This window comes from Bos taurus, chromosome 5, assembly GCF_002263795.3.
Source record: "Bos taurus isolate L1 Dominette 01449 registration number 42190680 breed Hereford chromosome 5, ARS-UCD2.0, whole genome shotgun sequence".
NCBI classification, from domain to species: Eukaryota; Metazoa; Chordata; class Mammalia; order Artiodactyla; family Bovidae; genus Bos; species Bos taurus.
Genome location: NC_037332.1, coordinates 105397575 through 105417496, shown reverse-complemented (window position 1 = coordinate 105417496; position 19922 = coordinate 105397575). Strand labels below are relative to the sequence as shown.

General features: G+C 46.1%; 1 protein-coding gene across 1 annotated transcript in view; it reads left to right on the top strand.

Moving 5' to 3' along the window:
* The window catches only part of GALNT8 (polypeptide N-acetylgalactosaminyltransferase 8), a 40689-nt gene extending 24115 nt beyond the window's left edge, over positions 1 to 16574 (top strand). The window contains exons 5-11 of the mRNA XM_002687898.6: positions 279 to 476; positions 1168 to 1282; positions 5605 to 5790; positions 7396 to 7533; positions 8611 to 8706; positions 9674 to 9841; positions 13978 to 16574. Coding sequence (XP_002687944.1) covers positions 279 to 476; positions 1168 to 1282; positions 5605 to 5790; positions 7396 to 7533; positions 8611 to 8706; positions 9674 to 9841; positions 13978 to 14121 — 1045 coding nt within the window. The 3' untranslated portion in view covers positions 14122 to 16574. The remainder of the gene's footprint in view (positions 1 to 278; positions 477 to 1167; positions 1283 to 5604; positions 5791 to 7395; positions 7534 to 8610; positions 8707 to 9673; positions 9842 to 13977) is intronic.
* Positions 16575 to 19922: the final 3348 nt, after the last annotated feature.

The window sequence follows — 19922 nt, the reverse complement described above, 5'->3', positions numbered from 1 at the left end:
CAGATACTGATAGCACTTCTCACAGTGGCTTGGGGTTGGTACTTGGGTACCCCAGTTTCAAATGTGCTCTTGACTGGGGTCAGCTGCCAGCAGCCCCAGCTATTTCTCAAACCTGCAGATTCTCAGGACTCTGGAGAGTTCTGCCTACTAGCCAGTGTGGCCTGAGTGAAGAAGGTGGTCAGGGTCAGGACAAGGGGATGAGATGGAGCAGCTTTGTCTGCTCACTTTGACTATTATCCTCAAATCCCACCTGGGTCTGTTACACACCCTTCTTGCAGGGCTGAGCCCATCTTGGCTCGGATTCAGGAAGACCGCACCGTGATCATATCTCCTGTGTTTGACAACATTCTTTTTGACACCTTTGAACTGATTAAATATGCACTGGCGGTTGACGGGTTTAACTGGGAACTCTGGTGCCGCTATGATGCACTGCCGAAAGCCTGGGTTGATCTCCACGATGTCACTGCTCCTGTGAGGTCAGTCTGCATGAGCTCAGGAAACTTGATTAGTCTGGGGGAAGTCAGGGATGGATAGTCTGGGCTTTGTTTGTCCTTCGTGGTAGTCTTAGGAGTGGGGTGAGAGGAGCAGAGGAGTTGGGGTGAAGGACAGGATATAGAGAAAAAAATAAGCAGATCTCATAACCGACAAGGACCTATTGTAGAGCACAAGGAACTCTGCTTGATGTTATGTGGAAGCCTGGATGGGAGCGGAGTTTGGGGGAGAATGGGTACATGTCTGTGTATGGCTGAGTCCCTTCACTGTTCACGGGAAGCTATCACAATGTTGTTAATTGGCTATACCCCAATACAAAATGAAAAGTTAAAAAAAGAGCTGATCCCAGAAAAGAAATCACAGATACTTTGGCTATTTAAGGAATTTTAAGCAAAATAAAGCAAAATGTATAACGTTTTAGAAAACATATCAGCCCCTTTAAGCATTTATCAGGCTATGAAGTAGGGATACCAAGATGGATTTCAATATAATCTGAGACAGGAAGGCTCCATGCACTTAGTTCAGTCTGAGGGTTTGGGGAAAGCCTTCAGGATAAGAAGAAGCTTTGGTAGAGAGAGTTCCAAAGGCTACATCATCACTGAGCTTGCTACCTGTCACCTTCATCCTGATGTTCTGCGTCCAGGGTGAGTGACTCTCTCGCCATGTGCTCCACAGAAGTCCTTCCATCATGGGCATCCTGGCTGCCAACAGGCTCTTCTTGGAAGAAATTGGCTCTCTGGATGGTGGGATGCTGACCTATGGAGGAGAGAATGTGGAACTTAGCCTGAGGGTAGGTATGTTTCCATTCTCATTATGGGACAAAGCAGAAGGGTAAGGTAGAGGACCTCTGGAACCTTGGAACAAGGATGGATGCCACTGGCTCAAGAGGTGAACAAATTCTCATGTTTCCAGGTCACTAAGGAGAGGTTGTGGAACTTCTAGAGTGGAGCGTCTTGGTATAGGTCTGTATAGTCTGGGAGATATTGCTGGGAAGATGGTGTCCCTATTTTCTTGAGGACTTCAGGCATTTTCCAAACATCCCCTGACATACACCAACTTTGGGGTGGGTGGTTCTCTGCAAGACCAGTCAGAAACTGGAATGGGCAGAGAGACCAGAGGATAAAGATGTGTGGGCAGCCAATCTGTCCCCCTGTGGACAGTCAAGCAGCTGACAGGATGACATGAGTTCATGTCCATTTTTTTTCATGGTCTGTTCCCCAGTTTTGTTGTTTAGTCCCTAAGTCAGGTCCAACTCTTTTGCATCTCCATGGACTGTAGCAACTAAACACTTGAGTGGACTGTAGCCCTTCTGGATCTTTTGTCCATGGGATTTTCCCAGGCAAGAATCCTGGAATGTGTTGCCATTTTCTTCTCCAGGAGATCTTCCTGACCCAGGGATCGAACCCTCATCTCCTGCATTGCAGGCAATTCGTTTCCCATGAGCCACCAGGGAAGCTCCAGTTTATTTCCCTCCTAAGGATGACAGTGCAGGTCAAACGTGATAAATAACTTGAAATGATTTATAAACGTGTGAGAATTAGAATCCTTGTTTGATTTCTGTGACAGAGGCCAAAATAACAGAGATTTAAATGAGATATAAATTAATTCCTGTAACAATTTGAACATGAGCAGTCCAGGATTCAGATGACAGTTCCAGTCTTCCCTGGTGGCCCAGCGGTAAAGAATCTACCTACAACCCAGGAGACCGCCTACAACGCAGGAGACATGGGTTTGATCCCTGGGTTGGGAAGATCCCTGGAGTAGGAAGTGGCAACCCGCTCCAGTATTCTTGCCTGGGAAATCCTAAGGACAGAGGAGCCTGGCTAGCTACAGTCCATGGGGTCACATGAGTTGGACATGACTTAGTGACTAAATTACCACCAGCAGGGTGTTGGGAACCAAGTCTCCTCCATCTTATTGTTCTGATACACTCAACACCACATCTGTATTCTCATCGGTATGAAGAGAACAGCTTCTCAGGTGGCTCAGTGATAAAGAACTTGCCTACCAAAGCAGGAGATGTAAGAGACGCAGATTTGATCCCTGGGTCAGGAAGATCCCCTGGAGGAGAGCATGGCAACCCACTCCACTCATTCCAGGCTCCTTTGTCCATGGCATTCTCCAGGCAAGAATACTAGAGTGAGTTGCCGCACCCTCTGAAGAGTCATTCTTCCCCTTTCTTGATAAAACAGTTTACCTGCATTCAGCTTCCGTGGTTTGTGCGTGTGGCCATTTGTCCTTTCAAACCTCTAAGCATTTGCTAGGATGTACATTTCTCTAGGAACAGACCTTGGAGAACATCAGAGCTGCATGTGATGTTTTATTCTGACACCTAGAGGCCACAGCAGTGATGGTGCACCTGGATGTGTATAAATACAGAAGAGTTTTGGTCTGATGGGAGAGAAAGTACACCCACTCTGGTTCAGCACCCTGTGTATCCCTGGCACTGTGCCACAGCATCACAGAATCCTTCTGGCTTTGTCATTTCTTAGCTGGTAAGGTTGGGCCCATTACCTTAATAGGAATAATCATAATACCTATGTGGTGAGGGCTAACTTCCTGAAAAATGTCAGGATGGTTTGTGATGCAAAGTAAGCTACTATAATCAGAAACTTCCTGTTTCTTTTCGTGTGTTTCAGAGAAAGAGTGAGGGGGTGGAGGGTGGGTGTGTGGGGGGACATCTGGCAAGTGGGAATAAATTGAGACAGAAAAATCTGAAAGCTGTTGGTCTAGGATAACCCCTCCCAAGGTGTTTTAACTGAGCCACTGGACCTGTGATGTTCAGGGATTTGCAGACATGAGTGCGGTAGGTTGCTAACCGCTGCTGGAAGGGCTTCCCTGGAAGCTCAGACAGTAAAGAATCCTGCAATGCTGGAGACCTGTGCACAATTGCTGGATCGGGAAGATCCCCTAGAGGAGGGCATGGCAACCCACTCCAGTATTCTTGCCTGAATCCTCATGGACAGAGGTGCCTGGCGGTCTGCAGTCCATGGAGTCACCAAGAGCTGGACATGACTGAGCGACTAAGCATAGTAACTGGACCGGCTAGTGCTGGGGTCCAGCCCTGGCTGATCCAGGGTATTTGAAGGGGAGACGGCTTAGGCGACTATTTAAATATTCATCAAAGATATAAAGAGTAATAGAATAAGGATAGCTCAGTAGGAAAATTCAGTGGAGAAAAGAGGCTGAGTAGCTTGGTTTATGCGGGAGACCAATAAAACTTCAAGACAAGAAGCTTGCACCACTTACGTAGGCCGCAGGCGTCCTTCCATTCTCCCGAAGGAGAGGAGACACTGAGGCCTCCTGGGTCGGATCTTAGAAGCCCAGGCATAATTAGTAAGCATGGCGGGTTCTGTGCTCCAGATGGAGACTCAGCCAGAGTGAGAGAGAGAGAGAGAGACATGGGGAGACCAGTCTTTCGAGGAACTGATCCCAATTCTTTATTTTCCAGAGTCTGTTTTTATACACTGAGATGTTATACAAAAGTCACGCGGGGACAGCAGTCCTGACTTTTATTAAAGTCAGGTGCTTCATACAAATGTATACAGAGGTCTTAGGGGTGTTACATCATCTTCTGGCCAGGGGGGGGGCCTGCTGACAATTTATGACCCTCTCCTTGTGACAGCGGTCAGTCAACCAGAACACTTTTTTCTCCAAGGGGGATTATTCTTAAAACAGACGCCACCCAAATAAAGTTACATTCCTATAGGGTGAGGGTGTAATGGGTTTTAGTTAAGGAAAGAATTTACTTAGCCTAAGGTCTAACGTGATTAATATCAAAGGTTAATACTTATTTCTTCTATATATTCATTAATGTGTGTAAGGGCAGGGGATATGGAGACTTAGCAACAAACATTGGCTCAACAAATGAAAAACCCTTCACCAATACAATTTCTAATCAGCCCATTATACTTATACTAATAGTTTTCTAACTTTTCTAAGGAACCTGTTTTTAGAAGGTTTAAAGCATCTCGTGCCTCTCACGGTTGGGAGGCTGTGAGCAATCACATGTGGCTGGACAAGCCCATCAGGCAGGCTAGAGAACCTTCAGAGGAGTTTGTAGGTTGAAACACTCCTATCATGCCCAGGAATTATTGTTAACTGGAGCTCTAAGTTAACTCCCTCTCCAAAAGAGGTGGTGGGAGACAGCCCCCCATAAAATCAGAGGTGTAGGTGAGAGCACAAAGTAGTAAAGTAGGCAGGCTCTGGTTATGGGGGTAGATGCTCAAGGATTTCCAGGGGGACTCCTGAGGCTCGATCCCACCTTTGCGTATGTCGAGCCTCCTTCCTCATGACCTTTGCCATGGGCAGAGTACCTCACTCTGGCCCCCAACAGGCTAGTGTTTCCCAGAAAATGCAGCTCACTTGGACATCCATGAAGAGAACACACTCATCATTAGATGTATCTTCTACAGGGATGAAGTAGTAAATCTACATCTACTAGTTCTATCGTCTACTGGGACAAAGGCAGTATTTTTAAATATTTTAAGCCACATATTAGAATGTATGGACTGACAAGTATGTGTGTTTCCATCAGGATAAGAAGAAAGAATGTTAACGACTAGATCATAAGTCAGGGTATCTCTTGGTCAAGAATTACCTGTATTAGTTATCAATTGCAGTGTAACAAAATTATCACAAACTTAGTGGCTCAAAGCAAGATCCATTGATTATCTCACAGTTCCTGTGGGCCAGAGCCTACACCTGGTGGGATTCTGGAGCTTCTGAGCGATAAGGAGAGGAGCACTATTTTTTCAATGAATAGGTTGGGAGGCTCATAGAGACAGGTAGAAGGACTGAATTTACACTCTATTAAAAAAATTTTTTTTAATGTGGACCATTTTCTGTCTTTATTGAACTTTTTACAATATTGCTTCTGGTTTATGTTCTGGATTTTTGGTTACCAGGCATGTGGGATCTTAGTTCCCCGACCAGGGATCAAACCCTCACCCCCTGCAGTGGAAGCGTGGAGTCTTAACCACTGGACTGCCGGGGAAGTCCCTACACTCTTTAAAAAGTGGTTCTGAAGAGTGGTGTCCCCGTCAACAGGCTGTGCTCTTACGTCTGTGTGTCCAGCTTGCCCGGGCGATTTTGTTTTTCCTTCCCTTGCAGGTGTGGCAATGTGGAGGTAAGATTGAAGTCTTGCCCTGCTCCCGAGTCGCCCACCTGGAGAGACACCACAAGCCCTACTCTTTAGACCTGAGAATTCCCTTGAAGCGGAACGCCCTGAGAGTGGCTGAAATCTGGATGGACGAGTACAAAGACATGGTCTACATGGCCTGGAACATACCTCTCCAGGTTCGTCCTGGATGGGACAGAAGCTGAGAAGGATGGAGGAGGAGGAAAGGGAGGTGGTCCTGGTGGGAATGGGAAGGGACAAGAGCCCAAGCTTAGGCTGCTCACAGCACGATGGGCCAATGAATCCAAGAGATGAGGCGTTGAGGCAAGGAATATGACTTTATTCACCAGAAGACGGCAAAGGAATGTCTCAAAGTAGCCATCTTATGCCGTCTGGATGTCCCGTTCTTTTATAGATCAGAGATGGAGGGGAGGAAGGTGAGGAAACAAAGTAAAGAGGCCATTAATCTTGCAAACATCTCCTAGGACTGCAAGCCTTAGGCAAGGAGTGTGTTAATTTCTTCCTTCCTGCCATCCACGGGTGGACAGGTTTCTCAACAGACGCGCTTTAAGAGTCAGGCAGAGGGGCAGGATTCTCTGAGGCAGCCCATCAGGTGTGATTACAACCAGAGCAAGGGAAAGCAAGTCAAAGAAGCAGTTTCAGCCTGGAGTCAGAATTGGCTTCTCTCTGCAACAGGGCCACTCCAGCCCTAAAGACCTGAAGTCACGTCCTCCCTGTGAGGGCAATGGCATTCGCGTTTGTGTCCCAGGACTAAGTTTCTGGCACGCGTGGCTATCATCACGTAGCTCTGGCATAAGGTTTATTTTTTATTATTCTAAGTTTATCAATGAAGAGACGGACACACAGAGAATGGAAGGGGAAAAGCCGGTTAAAGTAAGAAGGTCCTAAGAGCAGAGATGGGATTCAAACCAAGGAAACTTCTAGATTCTGTGCTCTTCATCCATCATCTATACCAGGGGATTCCTCGTGGGGCAGGAGTGGACAAGGATTCACTGTCTTAAGAGAAAACGAACACGGCGGTGGGGTGAGGAATGGTGGTAGAAGGCCGTGTAATTCTACTGGACACACGTGAACAAGGAAAGCCTCCTTGGCTAAGGTCGCATGGTTGGCCTTAGTCCCTGAGGCTGATGTGACATGCTGTCTCTGTCCCTGAGCTGCGGCTCTGGGTTCAAGCATCCTTCCACTTTGATTCCCCACAGATACCACTTCTAGGACATCTCCTTTAACCTCCCAGTCTTGCGGCCAGCATGCTCCTTTTGGGAGCCTTTCCTGGCCATCATGAGAACCATTTTGTGCCTGATTGATGTGCATATCATCTCAAACAGGAGCAGTCTGCATCAGCTTGCTACTGATGAGACAGAAACCTGGATACGCAAGCCTTGAAAGTGCCTCTGAGACCAGCAGAAATTCCTAGGGGTCAAGCTTCTTCCAGTTTCCCTGGAAAACTATACATGAGAAAGGTTATCTTACAGGGAATCAGGAAAATACTTGCTTCCCTCCTGCACTGTTTCCCTGATGCCTTAGTGGTAAAGAACTTGCCGGCCAATGCAGGAGACACAGGTTCGATTCCTGGGTCAGGAAGATTCCCTGGAGGAGGAAATGGCAACCCACTCCAGTATTCTTGCCTGGGAAATCCTATAGACAGAGGAGCCTGGCGGGCTACAGTCCATGGGGTTGCACAGAGTCAGACACATCTGAGCACACCCACATGGTGGAGTCCAGGGTGTTACAGAGTGCAACCATGTTCCATGTTTTCTTTGCAGAACTCTGGAATCGATTTTGGAGACATTTCTTCCAGAATGGCACTCCGGAAGAAACTGAAATGCAAAACTTTTGACTGGTATCTGAAAAATGTTTATCCTCTCCTGAAACCAGTCCGCAGCGTTGTGGCCTATGGAAGAGTACGTTTTATGAAACTGCATTGCAGGTTTTAAACATTTGCCTGTAAAAGATGAAGAGATCTGAGTCTCATGACTTTCCGAACAAGGGTTTTCAAAACCCATTCCCCCCATTCTCTTCCTACCCCCAACTCTCTCCTCCAACCCTCTTGGTTTTCTTTCCTCTCTCACTCTCCAGTCTCCTTTTCCTTCCTTCTGTCTCTGGTTCCTTAGCTTGTAAACATCAGCCCTTGCTCTGACCCTCACAGTTCCTCGATCCACCAGGGTGTGTGGCCTCACCCCTCTCAATGCGGGTATAAGAGCCCTTCCTTTACCTGTGCTATAACGGTCTGAGGAGTGGATGTTCCTGTTGTAGCTACGAGTTCTGGGAAACAAACTCACTCAGAAGGACAATGCAGATAGTGGAGTGCAGTTTATTACACTGTGGGCCCAAGGCAGAGTCTCCTCTTAGCCAAGGACCCTGACCAGTTTTTGTGAAAACCTTACATACCCTAAGTGTACGTGCCCAAACCCCCCTCCCCAAATTCCCTGAAACTAGTCTGAACAAAGGAAAAGAAAGATACAATCAAAGTTAATCCGTGATCCGTATGCCTTAAGCCTAGGTAGCTAACAGTGGACAATTATCAATAAGCCTGTGGTCATACTCCAATAAGCATAATAGAGTTTATGATTCTATTTGGTTACACAGATAATTAGGGTATTTTTTTTAGGCAATGGGGAGTCTAGGTACAAGCCGTGGGTCTCTTCCATCCGGGGGGTCTGGTTTTCCAGTTGGTATGTTGTTTCCATAGACACTGGGCATATAGCTCATGTAAGTCCACAGTCTGGCCCAAGATGGAGTCCTGCTTTCAAGATGGAGCCTATTCTGTCTCTTTCCTGCTTCATTCCCAGGAAGCGCATCACAGCAGAGTTTCGCTTTGGCATTTGTCTAGTGCTTAGAAAGTGGCTGCCAGGATCTCAAACCCTTGCCCCTTTTGGGTACTCTTGGAGTGCTGGCAAAGGTGCAGGGCCCTGGGAGGGTCGGGGAACCTCCTTCTCTGGCTCTTTCCAACCGTGTTGCTGTGTGCTTTGCTCCCTCAGATGAAAAACACGTTGGATGAACGCGTCTGCCTGGACCAGGGAGCTGTTCCAGGCAACACCCCCATCATGCATTACTGCCATCAATACAATTCCCAGGTATCGTCCTGCTCCGGCCCCCTGGTCAGTCCGTTGTAGCTCGGCCCCTGGCAGGTTTGGACTTGGTGTTAGGTGATGGGGAGACAGGAGCTGAGTGGCCTGGGTAGTGGGTCAAGGAGAAGCCCAAACTTGTGCTTGTAACTCAGCCCTTCCGAGCTCACCTGAGAGGTCATTCCATCTCAGGTACAGGAAGGGTGCTTAGAAAGACTGCACTCTCTATGGTAATACCTTCACTGAAAACAACCTCCAATCCCTTCCTTTCCTCCTCCTCCCCTGCCCCCTGCCATCCTCTTGCTGCCCCTTGTATGTCTTGGAAGGTGGACAGGTGATGCTCCCTGTGGCTTCTTCCACAGAGAAGGAAACAGAGGGTTAGGGAAGAGAGAAGCTGAATGGAAGCCCCTCCGTGGGGTAGGAGAGATCGGGGACCACGTGGAGGACGCACCCAGGGGACTTTTTCCAGCTCTCATGTTACTTTGCATGTTGCCCTCATGGGAACCTTTTGAGGTCTGCAGGGTAGATAACATTGGGGAAAAAAAAAAAAACAAAAACCAGAGACACGAAAACAACCAGTTTGTCCAAGTTCACAGAGCAAGGTAGGGAGTGATTGAGCATTTGAAAGGTTTTCTGACAACAAGTCCTTAGCTGGGGTTTATAATGACCGCTTCTGAAGTTGAGTTGTGTTGCTTCTATTTTCCAAGATTAGCTCCCTCGTCCAGTAGGAAATGATTCTATTGGAGCCCTGTGGAAGGAAGCAGGCTAGTGTCTTTTTGTCATGCCTGGTCTTCTTTCTCGAATCAGCTGGGGATGGGGAAGAGAACAGAGGAGACTCCTTGTTACCCAGGAATGCTCAAGGATTCCTCCATGGTGACTGGGTGTCTAAGGGACCCAAGGCAGTCTTTATGTCCTCTGTGAGGTCAAGGGCATCCCTGACTGAGTGTCCATGGCAGACCCCTTTGTTCTCTTGCAGAACGTCTACTATCACGTAACTGGGGAATTCTATGTGGGACCACTGATTGCACAGAGAGACGCTGATGATCGCTGTCTGACAGACCCTGGTAAAGGGGAGAAGCCCACTTTAGAGCCATGTTCCAAGGCAGTCAAAGACAGACTGAACATACATTGGGATTTTAAACCAGTGAGTCACATGTTTTTGTTTCTTTTTAAGATAAATATATTAATGTATAGTCTGAGAGCTGGACCATAAAGAAGGCTGAGCGCTGAAGAATAGATACTTTTGAATTGTGATGCTGGAGAAGATAGCATCACTGATTCAGTAAGCATGAATTTGAGCAAACTCTGGGAGATAGAGGAGGACAGAGGAGCCTGATGTATTTCATTCTGTAGTCGCAACAACAACAACAACAAGGACGAAAAACAATATAGTCTGAGAAGTTCAGGTTTGATCTGGTAGTGTTTTTGAAAGACTAGTTTTGTGGCAGTGTGTAGGGAAAAGCCTAGAAATTTTTCTAGTCTGAGCATGAAACACTGGGCATAAAATACTGAGTGTGTTGACCCAAGTGGCATGGCCAAGGTAAAAAATATTGGAATCTGTTGTAACTTAATTCAGAGTTTGCCTTCTAATCCTAATTCGGTCTTCTTTAGCTATTCTGCTATCCTTTTTTGAGACTCAGTTTCTTCATCTTGATGATAATTTCTACTTTACAAATCTGTGGAGATGACTTAATGAGATGATGTGTGTAAATCAATTATGGTTCGTGGCTCATATAGAGGGTTCAACAATATTAGCTTTTGTGATCATCAGAGAGTCTGGAGCATTGGGCTGAAAATCAACAGGAACTGAAGTAAAAGCTCTGATTTAACCTCATCGTCAGTTGACTAAGAACAGGGTAGAGGGAATGCTGCAGGAGTCACGTTGCAGTGGCTTGAGGGATGCGCCTGACCACGATCTATGTGTGAATCTACTATGTGGGGAGGCTATGTTCTTAAGCCACATTGACAGGAATGGGATGTCCTGAGGGAGGAGGGTAGGCAATGTTTTGTCGTGAGAGTATCTTTGAGCATCTTGGTGCTGTGTTAGGTTCACAGACATGGAGACATGAGACATGAGACAAGAGACAAGGACTTATCTAGCAATGAGTCTTAAAGCTAATAACCCCTTGAGGAATGCTATGGACTGTCTCCAGGAAAACATACATATATACCTAAAGCAGAGACATTACTTTGCCAACAAAGGTCCATATAGTCAAAGCTACGGTTTTTCCAGTAGTCATGTATGGATGTGAGAGTTGGACCATAAAGAAAGCTGAGCACTGAAGAATTGATGCTTTTGAAATGTGGTGTTGGAGAAGACTCTTGAGAGTCCCTTGGACTGCGAGGAGATCCAACCAGGCCATCCTAAAGGAAATTCTGAACGATGATGAAGCTGAAGCTCCAATACTTTGGCCACCTGATGTGAAGAGCTGATTCATTGGAAAAGACCCTGATGCTTTGAAAGATTGAAGGCAGGAGGAGAAGGGGAGCACGGAGGATGAGATGGATGGATGGCATCACCGATGTGATAGACACGAGTTTGAGCAAGCTCTGGAAATTGGTGATGGACAGGGAAGCCTGGTGTGTTGCAATCCATGGAGTCACAAAGAGTCGGACACAACTGAGCAACTCAACTGAACTGAACGTGCACAGTTTTTCAAGTATTTTGTTGAAGTCTTTTTTTTTTTGTTCTGAGTTCATTAGAGATAATGGTCTGTATCAGGGTGATTTTTGTTGTTGTTTGGTCACCAAGTCATGTTTGACTCTTTTGAGACCCCCATGGAATGTAGCCCGTCAGGCTTCTGTGTCCTTGGGATTTCCCAAGCAAGAATACCGGAGTGTGTTGCCATTTCCTCCTCTAAGGGATCTTCCAAATCCAGGGTTCAAATCCACACCTCTTGCATTGGCAGATGGTTTCTTACACACTGAGCCTCCAAGGAAGCCTATACATTGTAATAACCAAGATTTATTGAGTATATATTTAAGTACCAAACATTGGAATAAACACTACCTAATTTAATTCTTACCCAAATCTTATAAGAGATGTATTACCATTTGCTCAACTTTATCTGTGAAGTAACTAAAGCACAAAGAAGTCAAACAACATCCCCCAGGTCACACAGCGTATCCAGGATTCAAACACAGAATCATATCCATTGTTTTTGCCTCACTGCTTGGGAAGTTTGATTCTTAAAGGGAGAAAAATACTGAGTGTTGGTTGAAAAAGATGGTAGAGTTAGGAGCTTTTTTTCCCTTCTCGAATATTAGAACATTTGGATATATTTAAAGTCAGTAGGAAAGGAATCTGCCAAGAGGGAGAAATAAGAGAAGGATGTTAGACAGGAAGGGTGTTTCTTCAGCATTAGGGATGGCTGGGCTCCGAGCACAGGGAGGCTGACAGCAGAGACAGAGACAGGGCAGTCCTCTGAGACCACCCCTGAGATTGCTCATGGCACTTGGGGTGGGGCTAGATTGGCTGGAAGCAAGGTCTTTTGACAAAGGAACAAATAAAGGCGTTTAGTGAAGGTGGTTGAGGGGTAAAAGTGTGTTGAGGAGGCCTGGGCGAGGAGCCCGCAGGAGTCAGCCAAGCTCTGAGGCCAGGCTGCTACAGGCACTTCTGGGGACAGGCTACTCGGTTAATGGACCCTCTCCAGGAGCACTCTGTGGTCCAGGAATGGGGCCCAGAGAATGGAGCGATGGGAGTGATGGAGGCAGTTGAAGAACGGGAGGGCAGCCCTGAATGACTGATGCTGGATGGATACACCCAGGGAGGTGTGGAGGTGGCCGAGAGAGACCCAGGTGGCGAGGGAGCAGTCAGGTGAGACTGGGGGAGCAGGGTCATTGGGGGCAGCCTGTGGTTGGAAGAGATGAGAGGCACGAATGCGGGGGTCAGAGAGGGAGCAGAGATTTGGACGTTCAGTTCAGTCCAGTTCAGTCGCTCAGTCGTGTCCAACTCTTTGCGACCCCATGAATCGCAGCACGCCAGGCCTCCCTATTCATCACCAACTCCTGGAGTCCACTCAAACCCATGTCCATTGAGTCAGTGATGCCATCCAACCATCTTATCCTCTGCCGTCCCCTTCTCCTCCTGCCCTCAATCTTTCCCAGCATAAGGGTCTTTTCCAATGAGTCAGCTCTTGGCATCGTAGAGAGCAGCAACCCATTCCAGGATTCTTGCCTGGAGAATCCTATGGACAGAGGAGCCTAGTGGGCTATAGTCCATAGGGTTGCAAAGAGTCAGACATGACTGAGCGACTAAACAGCAGCAGCTCTGCTTGGTGTCAAGGAAATACGTGGGGAGGGGTAGGTCATGGATGGGGAGCAGTGAACTTCTCACCAGACATCTGCCTGGATGCTGTGAACTCTGAGGCGATAGGGAACTGTTTGACCCAGGCACTGAGGCAGATTCCTGCAAAGCAGTGGAGAGTGGGGTGGGGAGTAGAAAAGCTAGGAGAGGGGGACAGGACCAGGACAGATGGCATGACCCTCAGTGTCAAGGTGAGCAGGTAAGGAGCAAAGAGGTTGGGGATGATGAAGGTGGCACAAGGGGGCACAGAGTAGGACGCTGTCCCTCCCTCGGCCCCGTGAGGATGGGGAAAGGCAGAGATGAGCTAAGATCTGTTGCATGTCTAAGAACCGTTGCTCTGTCAGGCAGAGCTCAGTCAGTATCAGCCCTGGAATGGTCATCTGCCCACATCTCTCTCTCCATTAACGGAGCAAGCATTCAACCCAGACTCTTTGACTTTAAAGCCCTCAGTGTTTCCAGCAGTAAACCCTGGTGAAGCCCCCACAACAAGGGGGCAGAAACGGCCCCTCAGAGAAAGCAGGTGGAGAAAACAGGCTGAGATTCTTGAATGGGGCTTTTGCTCCTGTCCCACCAGAGAGCCTTGCTGGTGGGAGGGAGGGCCCGGATGAGTTTCATGAGCTCAGTGGTGAAGATGTAGAAAGGAGACCTAATAGAGGACCGTGGTTCTCCAGGCTGCAGGCTGCCTTGCCAGCTGTGCTGACCTGATGCTTCCAGCTCAGGAGGGGTGGAGGAGAACAGAGGAACCAGCCCAGCACTCTTCACTCCCGGGTCTGGGGTTAGCTCACTCTGAGGGGAGGAGAGAAGTTTCTGGGTGATCTAACTCTGCGCTCGGCTTCCTGTCTCCTCTGGATGACTTGCCGAGGACTGAGGGAGCCCTTGGACTTGTATCGGAGCATGGCAGGCAGACTGGGAGTAGGCGAAGGGATGTTCTTCCAGGGTGTGTTCATAATTTCACTCTTTCTCCTTCCATCCAGGGAAGAGCCGTTATCAACAGAATCACCAAGCGATGTCTGGAGATGAAGAAAGACATCTGGGGTGGCTACACGCTTGTTCTCCAGGCCTGCACCACACAAGTGTGGACAATCCAGTACGCTGTCCGAAACTGGGGGTCAGACTGAGGTCCAGTGATGCTCAGAGAGCCTGGGTTCTTGCCACAGCTCCCAATGCTGCTCAAAACAGAGAAGGGGGAGAGAAAGTGCGTGTGTGTGTGTGTTTACTGTAATTTCAGCTAGGCCTATCCTGAAAGGTGCAAATCGACCAGTAATTTTTTTTAAAAAAGCCCTCCATCCATCCAGCCCCACACCCCATAGCAGATTTCTTTGGATTACCCCGTCTCTGCCACAGGGGCTGAGGGTATGAGGGGACACATATAACTAGCCAGTCCCGCTCTGCTCAGTGCGTGAAAATAGTGGAAAAATATCGAAGCCCTTAAGGGTCTTTCTCTAAGGAGCTTATCACATTTAATAGGCTTGATTACCTGCTTCCTGCTACTATCCCTGAAAATTATGGAGAAAATGAGGCTTGAAACAGAGGAGCGTCACTTATTGGGACACAAAGAAGGGATTGTAGGTAAATAACTAAAACCAGGGGGTCCTTCCTGCTGCCCGTTGGATAAATCCTTTCCTATATGTGGTGAGTTAGGCGGATCCGTCTAGGGGTGTCAGCTTCCATGAGGACTTAGAAGCTGGTAGGAGTGGGCGTCAGGGTGGGAGAGGAAGCAGAACGTGTGTGTGCTGTGTTGCTGGGTTTGCCTTTTGAGGACATCCTTTCATCTTTTCACATCAGGGTTACTTGGATGTGATTCTGGGAATCATCAGGCTTCCTATAAGCATCAGGCAGACAAGACACTGATAATTTAGCACAGAATTAAGTCAGCTCAGGGTTTTTCAAGTAACTTTTTAGAAATGTACAAGTCATACATGTACAGCTTGATAAAATGTTTTCAGTGACCATACCCATATCAAGGACTAAAATGTTACCGCAATTAGAGAATTTACGATGAGAAATATGAAGAGGATACATGTTAAGCAAATGTATAACTTCCAGCTTCTGCCTAGCACTTTGAAAGGAAAATGCAATTCATAGCCAATCTTTTTCTTTTTTTTTTTTTTTAAAGCATGTGCCCAATAGAAAAATGGGCAAAATTCACAATATTCTTAAAAGAAAAACTGTTTAACCTCACGCATAGGGCAATGCAACTTAAAACTGTACTGAAATCATTTTTCACTTAATGGTGAAAATTTTAAAGTATAATGGCACATTCTGGTTAGCGGGACTGGAAAAGCAGGCAATCTCATGCTTTGATGGTAGGGATGAAAACTGGTACAACGCTTTTCGGGGGGCTTCCCTGGTGGCTCAGACGGTAAAGCGTCTGCCTGCAATGCAGGAGACCCGGGTTCGATTCCTGGGTCGGGAAGATCCCCTGGAGAAGGAAATGGAAATCCACTCCAGCACTCTTGCCTGGAAAATCCCATGGACAGAGGAGCCTGATAGGCTACAGTCCATGGGGTTGCAAAGAGTCGGACACAACTGAGTGAAGAAGCTTTGGCATTATCTAAAAATATTATATATGTATTTTCTATTTGTGCCACTAATTCCACCTCTAGAAATTCATAGCTCCAAAAACAAGAAAATATTTACATACAAAATAATTTCTTGCAGTGTTAATTGAAATCACAAAATGTTGGGAAAAAAACCCCATATACTCAAACATCGGAGAGTGGTCTACCCACTGGGGTGCAGCTATAAAAAAGTGTGAGGACCGGTTTTTGAATGGATAGTGATTTCCACTGCAAAAGGGGAAAAAGTGAAAGTGAAAGTCGCTCAGTCGTGTCCAACTCTTTGCAACCCCATGGACTATACAGTCCATGGAATTCAGCCTCTGAAGTTATGTGCCTTTTAGGTCAAGCTCCCCTGTCCTTCACTAACTCCCGGAGTTTGCTCAAACTCATGTCCATTGAGTTAATGGTGCCATCCAAACATTTCGTTCTCTGTTGCCCCCTTCTTCTCCTGCCCTCAGTCTTTTGCAGTATCTGGGCCTTGGTCTTCTTCCCAAAACACAGAGTCTGATTCTATAATCTTGAGGGAATATCACTTAAACCCAAGCCGAGGGACATTCTTCAAAATAAATGATCTTTATATTTTGTGCGTCAGTCATAAAAAACAATGACTGACTGAGGAACTGCCCCAGAGTAAAGGAGATTAAAGAGACAGGACAGGTCTCTCTTGTTTGCACCTCTTGCTGCTCTTGGATTCTGACACTTTTCCAAAGAGAGACGGGCCTGAGACTGTGGTCAGGTGTCCGGGCCTGATGGTCCCTTTTCTCCAGGTCCCAGGTGTCATCCACAGCAGCCTTGAGCATCCAGTGGTCTTTAGGACAAGCACCTTCCTCATCTGTGCAAAACCTGAGATAAAGGGCCGAGGGCTGGATCATAACAAACTGAGATTCTAGCAGTTCTAAAGTTAATCTCCTCCACAGTCCCTTTATTTTCCTTGCAATCCATTTTTTACAATAGGAAATGTGCTTTTAGCTAATTTCCTAATTATCTTTGGTGTGCTGGGTCCTCCTGCTGCCTGTGGGCTTTGCTCTCTAACTGCTGTGCGTACGCCTCTCGTCGCAGTAGCTTCTCTTGTTGCGGTTCGTGGTCTCCAGAGGGCAGGCTCAGTAGCTGTGGTGTACAGGCTTCGTTGCCCTGTGACATGTGGGATCTTCCCGACCCAGGGATTGAACCGGTGTTCCCTGCATTGCAAGGCAAATTCTTAACCATTAGACCACAAGGGAAGCCCCATAAAGTCCTTTTATAAAGATTAAGTGGAATAGAGTTAGGCCGGTAACGTCCTGGCAAAGACTGAAGGCGGGAGGAGAAGGGGACGACAGAGGATGAGATGGTTGGATGGCATCACTGACTCAATGGACATGAGTTTGAGTAAGCTCCGGAAGTCTGGCGGGCTCCCTGGGGTCACAAAGAGTCAGATACAACTGAGCAACTGAACTGAACTGAACTGAGTAACGTTCTGGTGAAAAATTATCACTAGAACTTGTGAATAAATCAACTTCTCCTGACTTTAAGTTGTTATAATTTAACAAACACAGTCCCCGCCAGCCCCCACAAACATTTTGACAAGTGTAGTTTCAAAGAGCAAACCTGTGTCAGGATTTCAAGTCTACTGTCCTTGAAACTATAAAAATCAAATCTCTCAATATTACCAGAAAGTTGTTTGGCCTTCCAAACAAAGAGCCTTAGGCAGAAACTCAGCTTTATGACAAGGAAGAAATAGGTGTAGTTTTCATTTTAATTGATATAAACCGTTGTGTCAGTATTTCCGTAATATTTTCCTTCTTTCTTTGACAAGTCATCACAGTTAAGTCAGGACATGTCTTTTCCAAGCACCTTGTCAGTTTTCTTCATTCTTTAAAGTTTCTTCACTGGCTACTAAATGAGGCTGGGGGCTGCTGTTTCCAATGTGTTTTCTATTGTTTAGTCGATAAGTTGTGTCCGACTCTATGTGGCCCCATGAACTATAGCCCATCAGGCTCCTCTGTCCATGGGATTCTCCAGGCAAGAATACTGGAGTCGGTTGCCATTTCCTTCTCAGAGGATCTTCCTGACCCAGGGATTGAACCTGGGTCTCCTGCATTGGCAGGCAGATTCTTTACCACAGAGCCACCAGGAAAGCCAATATGTTTTCTAGCCAAGGCTAAATTGAAGAAGACAGGCTTATGGGCTCCTGTTTTCACAGGTGATTTGTCCTGAGGTTGGACTGCAGCCCCAAGTCCCAGTTCCTCCCCCACCCCATCAAGCTACCTACTTCCCTTCCAGGGCCCTGCTGATGGCCCATCCCCACCAGACCTGCAGCTTATTTTGAGCTGCATGTGAGAATTCTTTACTTGAAAGAATTGCTTGGGAAATTTCTGTGTTTTTCCAAATTTCAAATTTCGAGGAAAACCAGTGGAGAAGTCAGGAAAACAAGAAAAAACTCTATTATTCTCCTTCAAGAATGAAAGCTTTGCAAGTAACACAGAGATGTTACTGATCTGAAGGAATCCACTGAAGTGCAGTGGAACATGAGTTCAGGAGACGCTGACACACAGAGTCCAAGGTCAAGGGTGATAGTTTTGGAAACCAGACAGGAACACCCAGAAGAAGAGCAGTGATGATTAACCAGTCGATCTTCTAAGATATAGCTATAGCCATGTTGTAAGTGTGTGTCTGTGACCTGCCTGTCTCTAATGGTGAGTGATTGTTGTAGTAGTTATTATAAAATAGTTATTAAAAGTAGTTATTATAAAATAATAACTAATAAATTTTATTAATTTATTAATACATTTTGTATATTGTATGCTTTCCACAAATCTTATGAATGGTGTTCCAAGAAATAATAAATTTTGGAAGCAAAATTTAAATGGAAGTTTTAAAAAGAGCAATTTCAATGTATGATTCTGACTAGTGCTGTTAACTATTAATGTCTCACTGGGAAATCTGAATGTTACATTATAATACACCGTGATGTTTCCTGGTGTTTATTTTAAAGATTTTTTTTATATTGGACCATTTTTAAAGTCTTCATTGAATTTGTTACAATACTGCTTCTGTTTTATGTGTTTTGGCCAGAGGCATGTGGGCTCTTAGCTCTCCAATCAGGGATCAAACCTGTACCCCATGCATTGGAAGGAGAAGTTCCAACTTACCAGGGCATCCTGCTGGTGTTTTCTAGTGTTTGAATATTTGCTATAGACTATAGTTTTCATAAATGCAACTAAAATTAATATTTCTTTGTATACAATTTTTTAGATATCCATGAGTAAATAATATAATTAATTTTAGAAATAATTAAAGAATAACTTGGGCTTCCCTGGTGGCTCAGATGGTAAAGAATCTGCCTGCAGTACAGGAGACTCAGGTTCCATGCCTGGGTCAGGAAGATCCCCCAGAGAAAGGCATGGCAACCCACTCCAGTATTCTTGTCTGGAGAATTCCATGGACAGAGGAACACGGTGGGCTGCAGCCCATGGGATTGCAAAGAGCAACTAACATGACTGAGGCACTAACAAACAATAACTTAAGATTTGGGGTGTTACTGAAAATTCCGCAAATTCTAATTTTTGTTCCTGAACCCTAAAGATAACACCTGTTGATAAACTATTGGGAATAATACCTTAACAGCGCTGGAGCCTCCCAGGTGGTTGCCCCTAATTTATTGTCCAGGGTTTCCATTAAATAGTCAATCAAATCACGTTTCTCAGGATTTCCTCTTACTAAATTGTCCTTTTTCTTTTTCACCAAATTTTTTTGGCCACATTTTTTTAAAAACCACTTCACTGAGGAGTGACTGATATGTACACATTTAATGCACACAGTTTAACGAGTCTGGGGACAATTGTCACCCGGGAACCCCTCCTTACTATCAAGAGCACAGATATCCATCACCTCCTAAAGTTTCCTTTGGCCATTATTATCATTATTAGCACACACACTGTAAGTGTTATCCTCTCAGGAAAATTTTAAGTGTAAAATATAGAATTATTGGTACTTCACTGGTGGTCCAGCAGTTAGGAATGGGTTTAATCCCTCGTGGAGGAACTAAGATCCCACATGCCCCCCAGAGTTTTTAAAAATGCAGAATGATTAGCCATAGACACTAAACTGTAGAGGAGATCCCCAGAGCTCACTCATCTTGCATCTTTACACCCATTGACCATCCTCTCCCTGTGTCCTCCTTCCTTGACCCATGGCACCCACCATTCTACTCTCTACCTCTATAAATTTAGTTAGTTTTAGAAAACTAACCTATGACATCTGAAACTAACTAACCTTCTATGACAGAGGATGAAGTGGTTGGATGGCATCACCGACTTGATGGACATGAGTCTAAACAAGCTTCAGAAGTTGGTGATGGACAGGGAAGCCTGGCGTGCTGC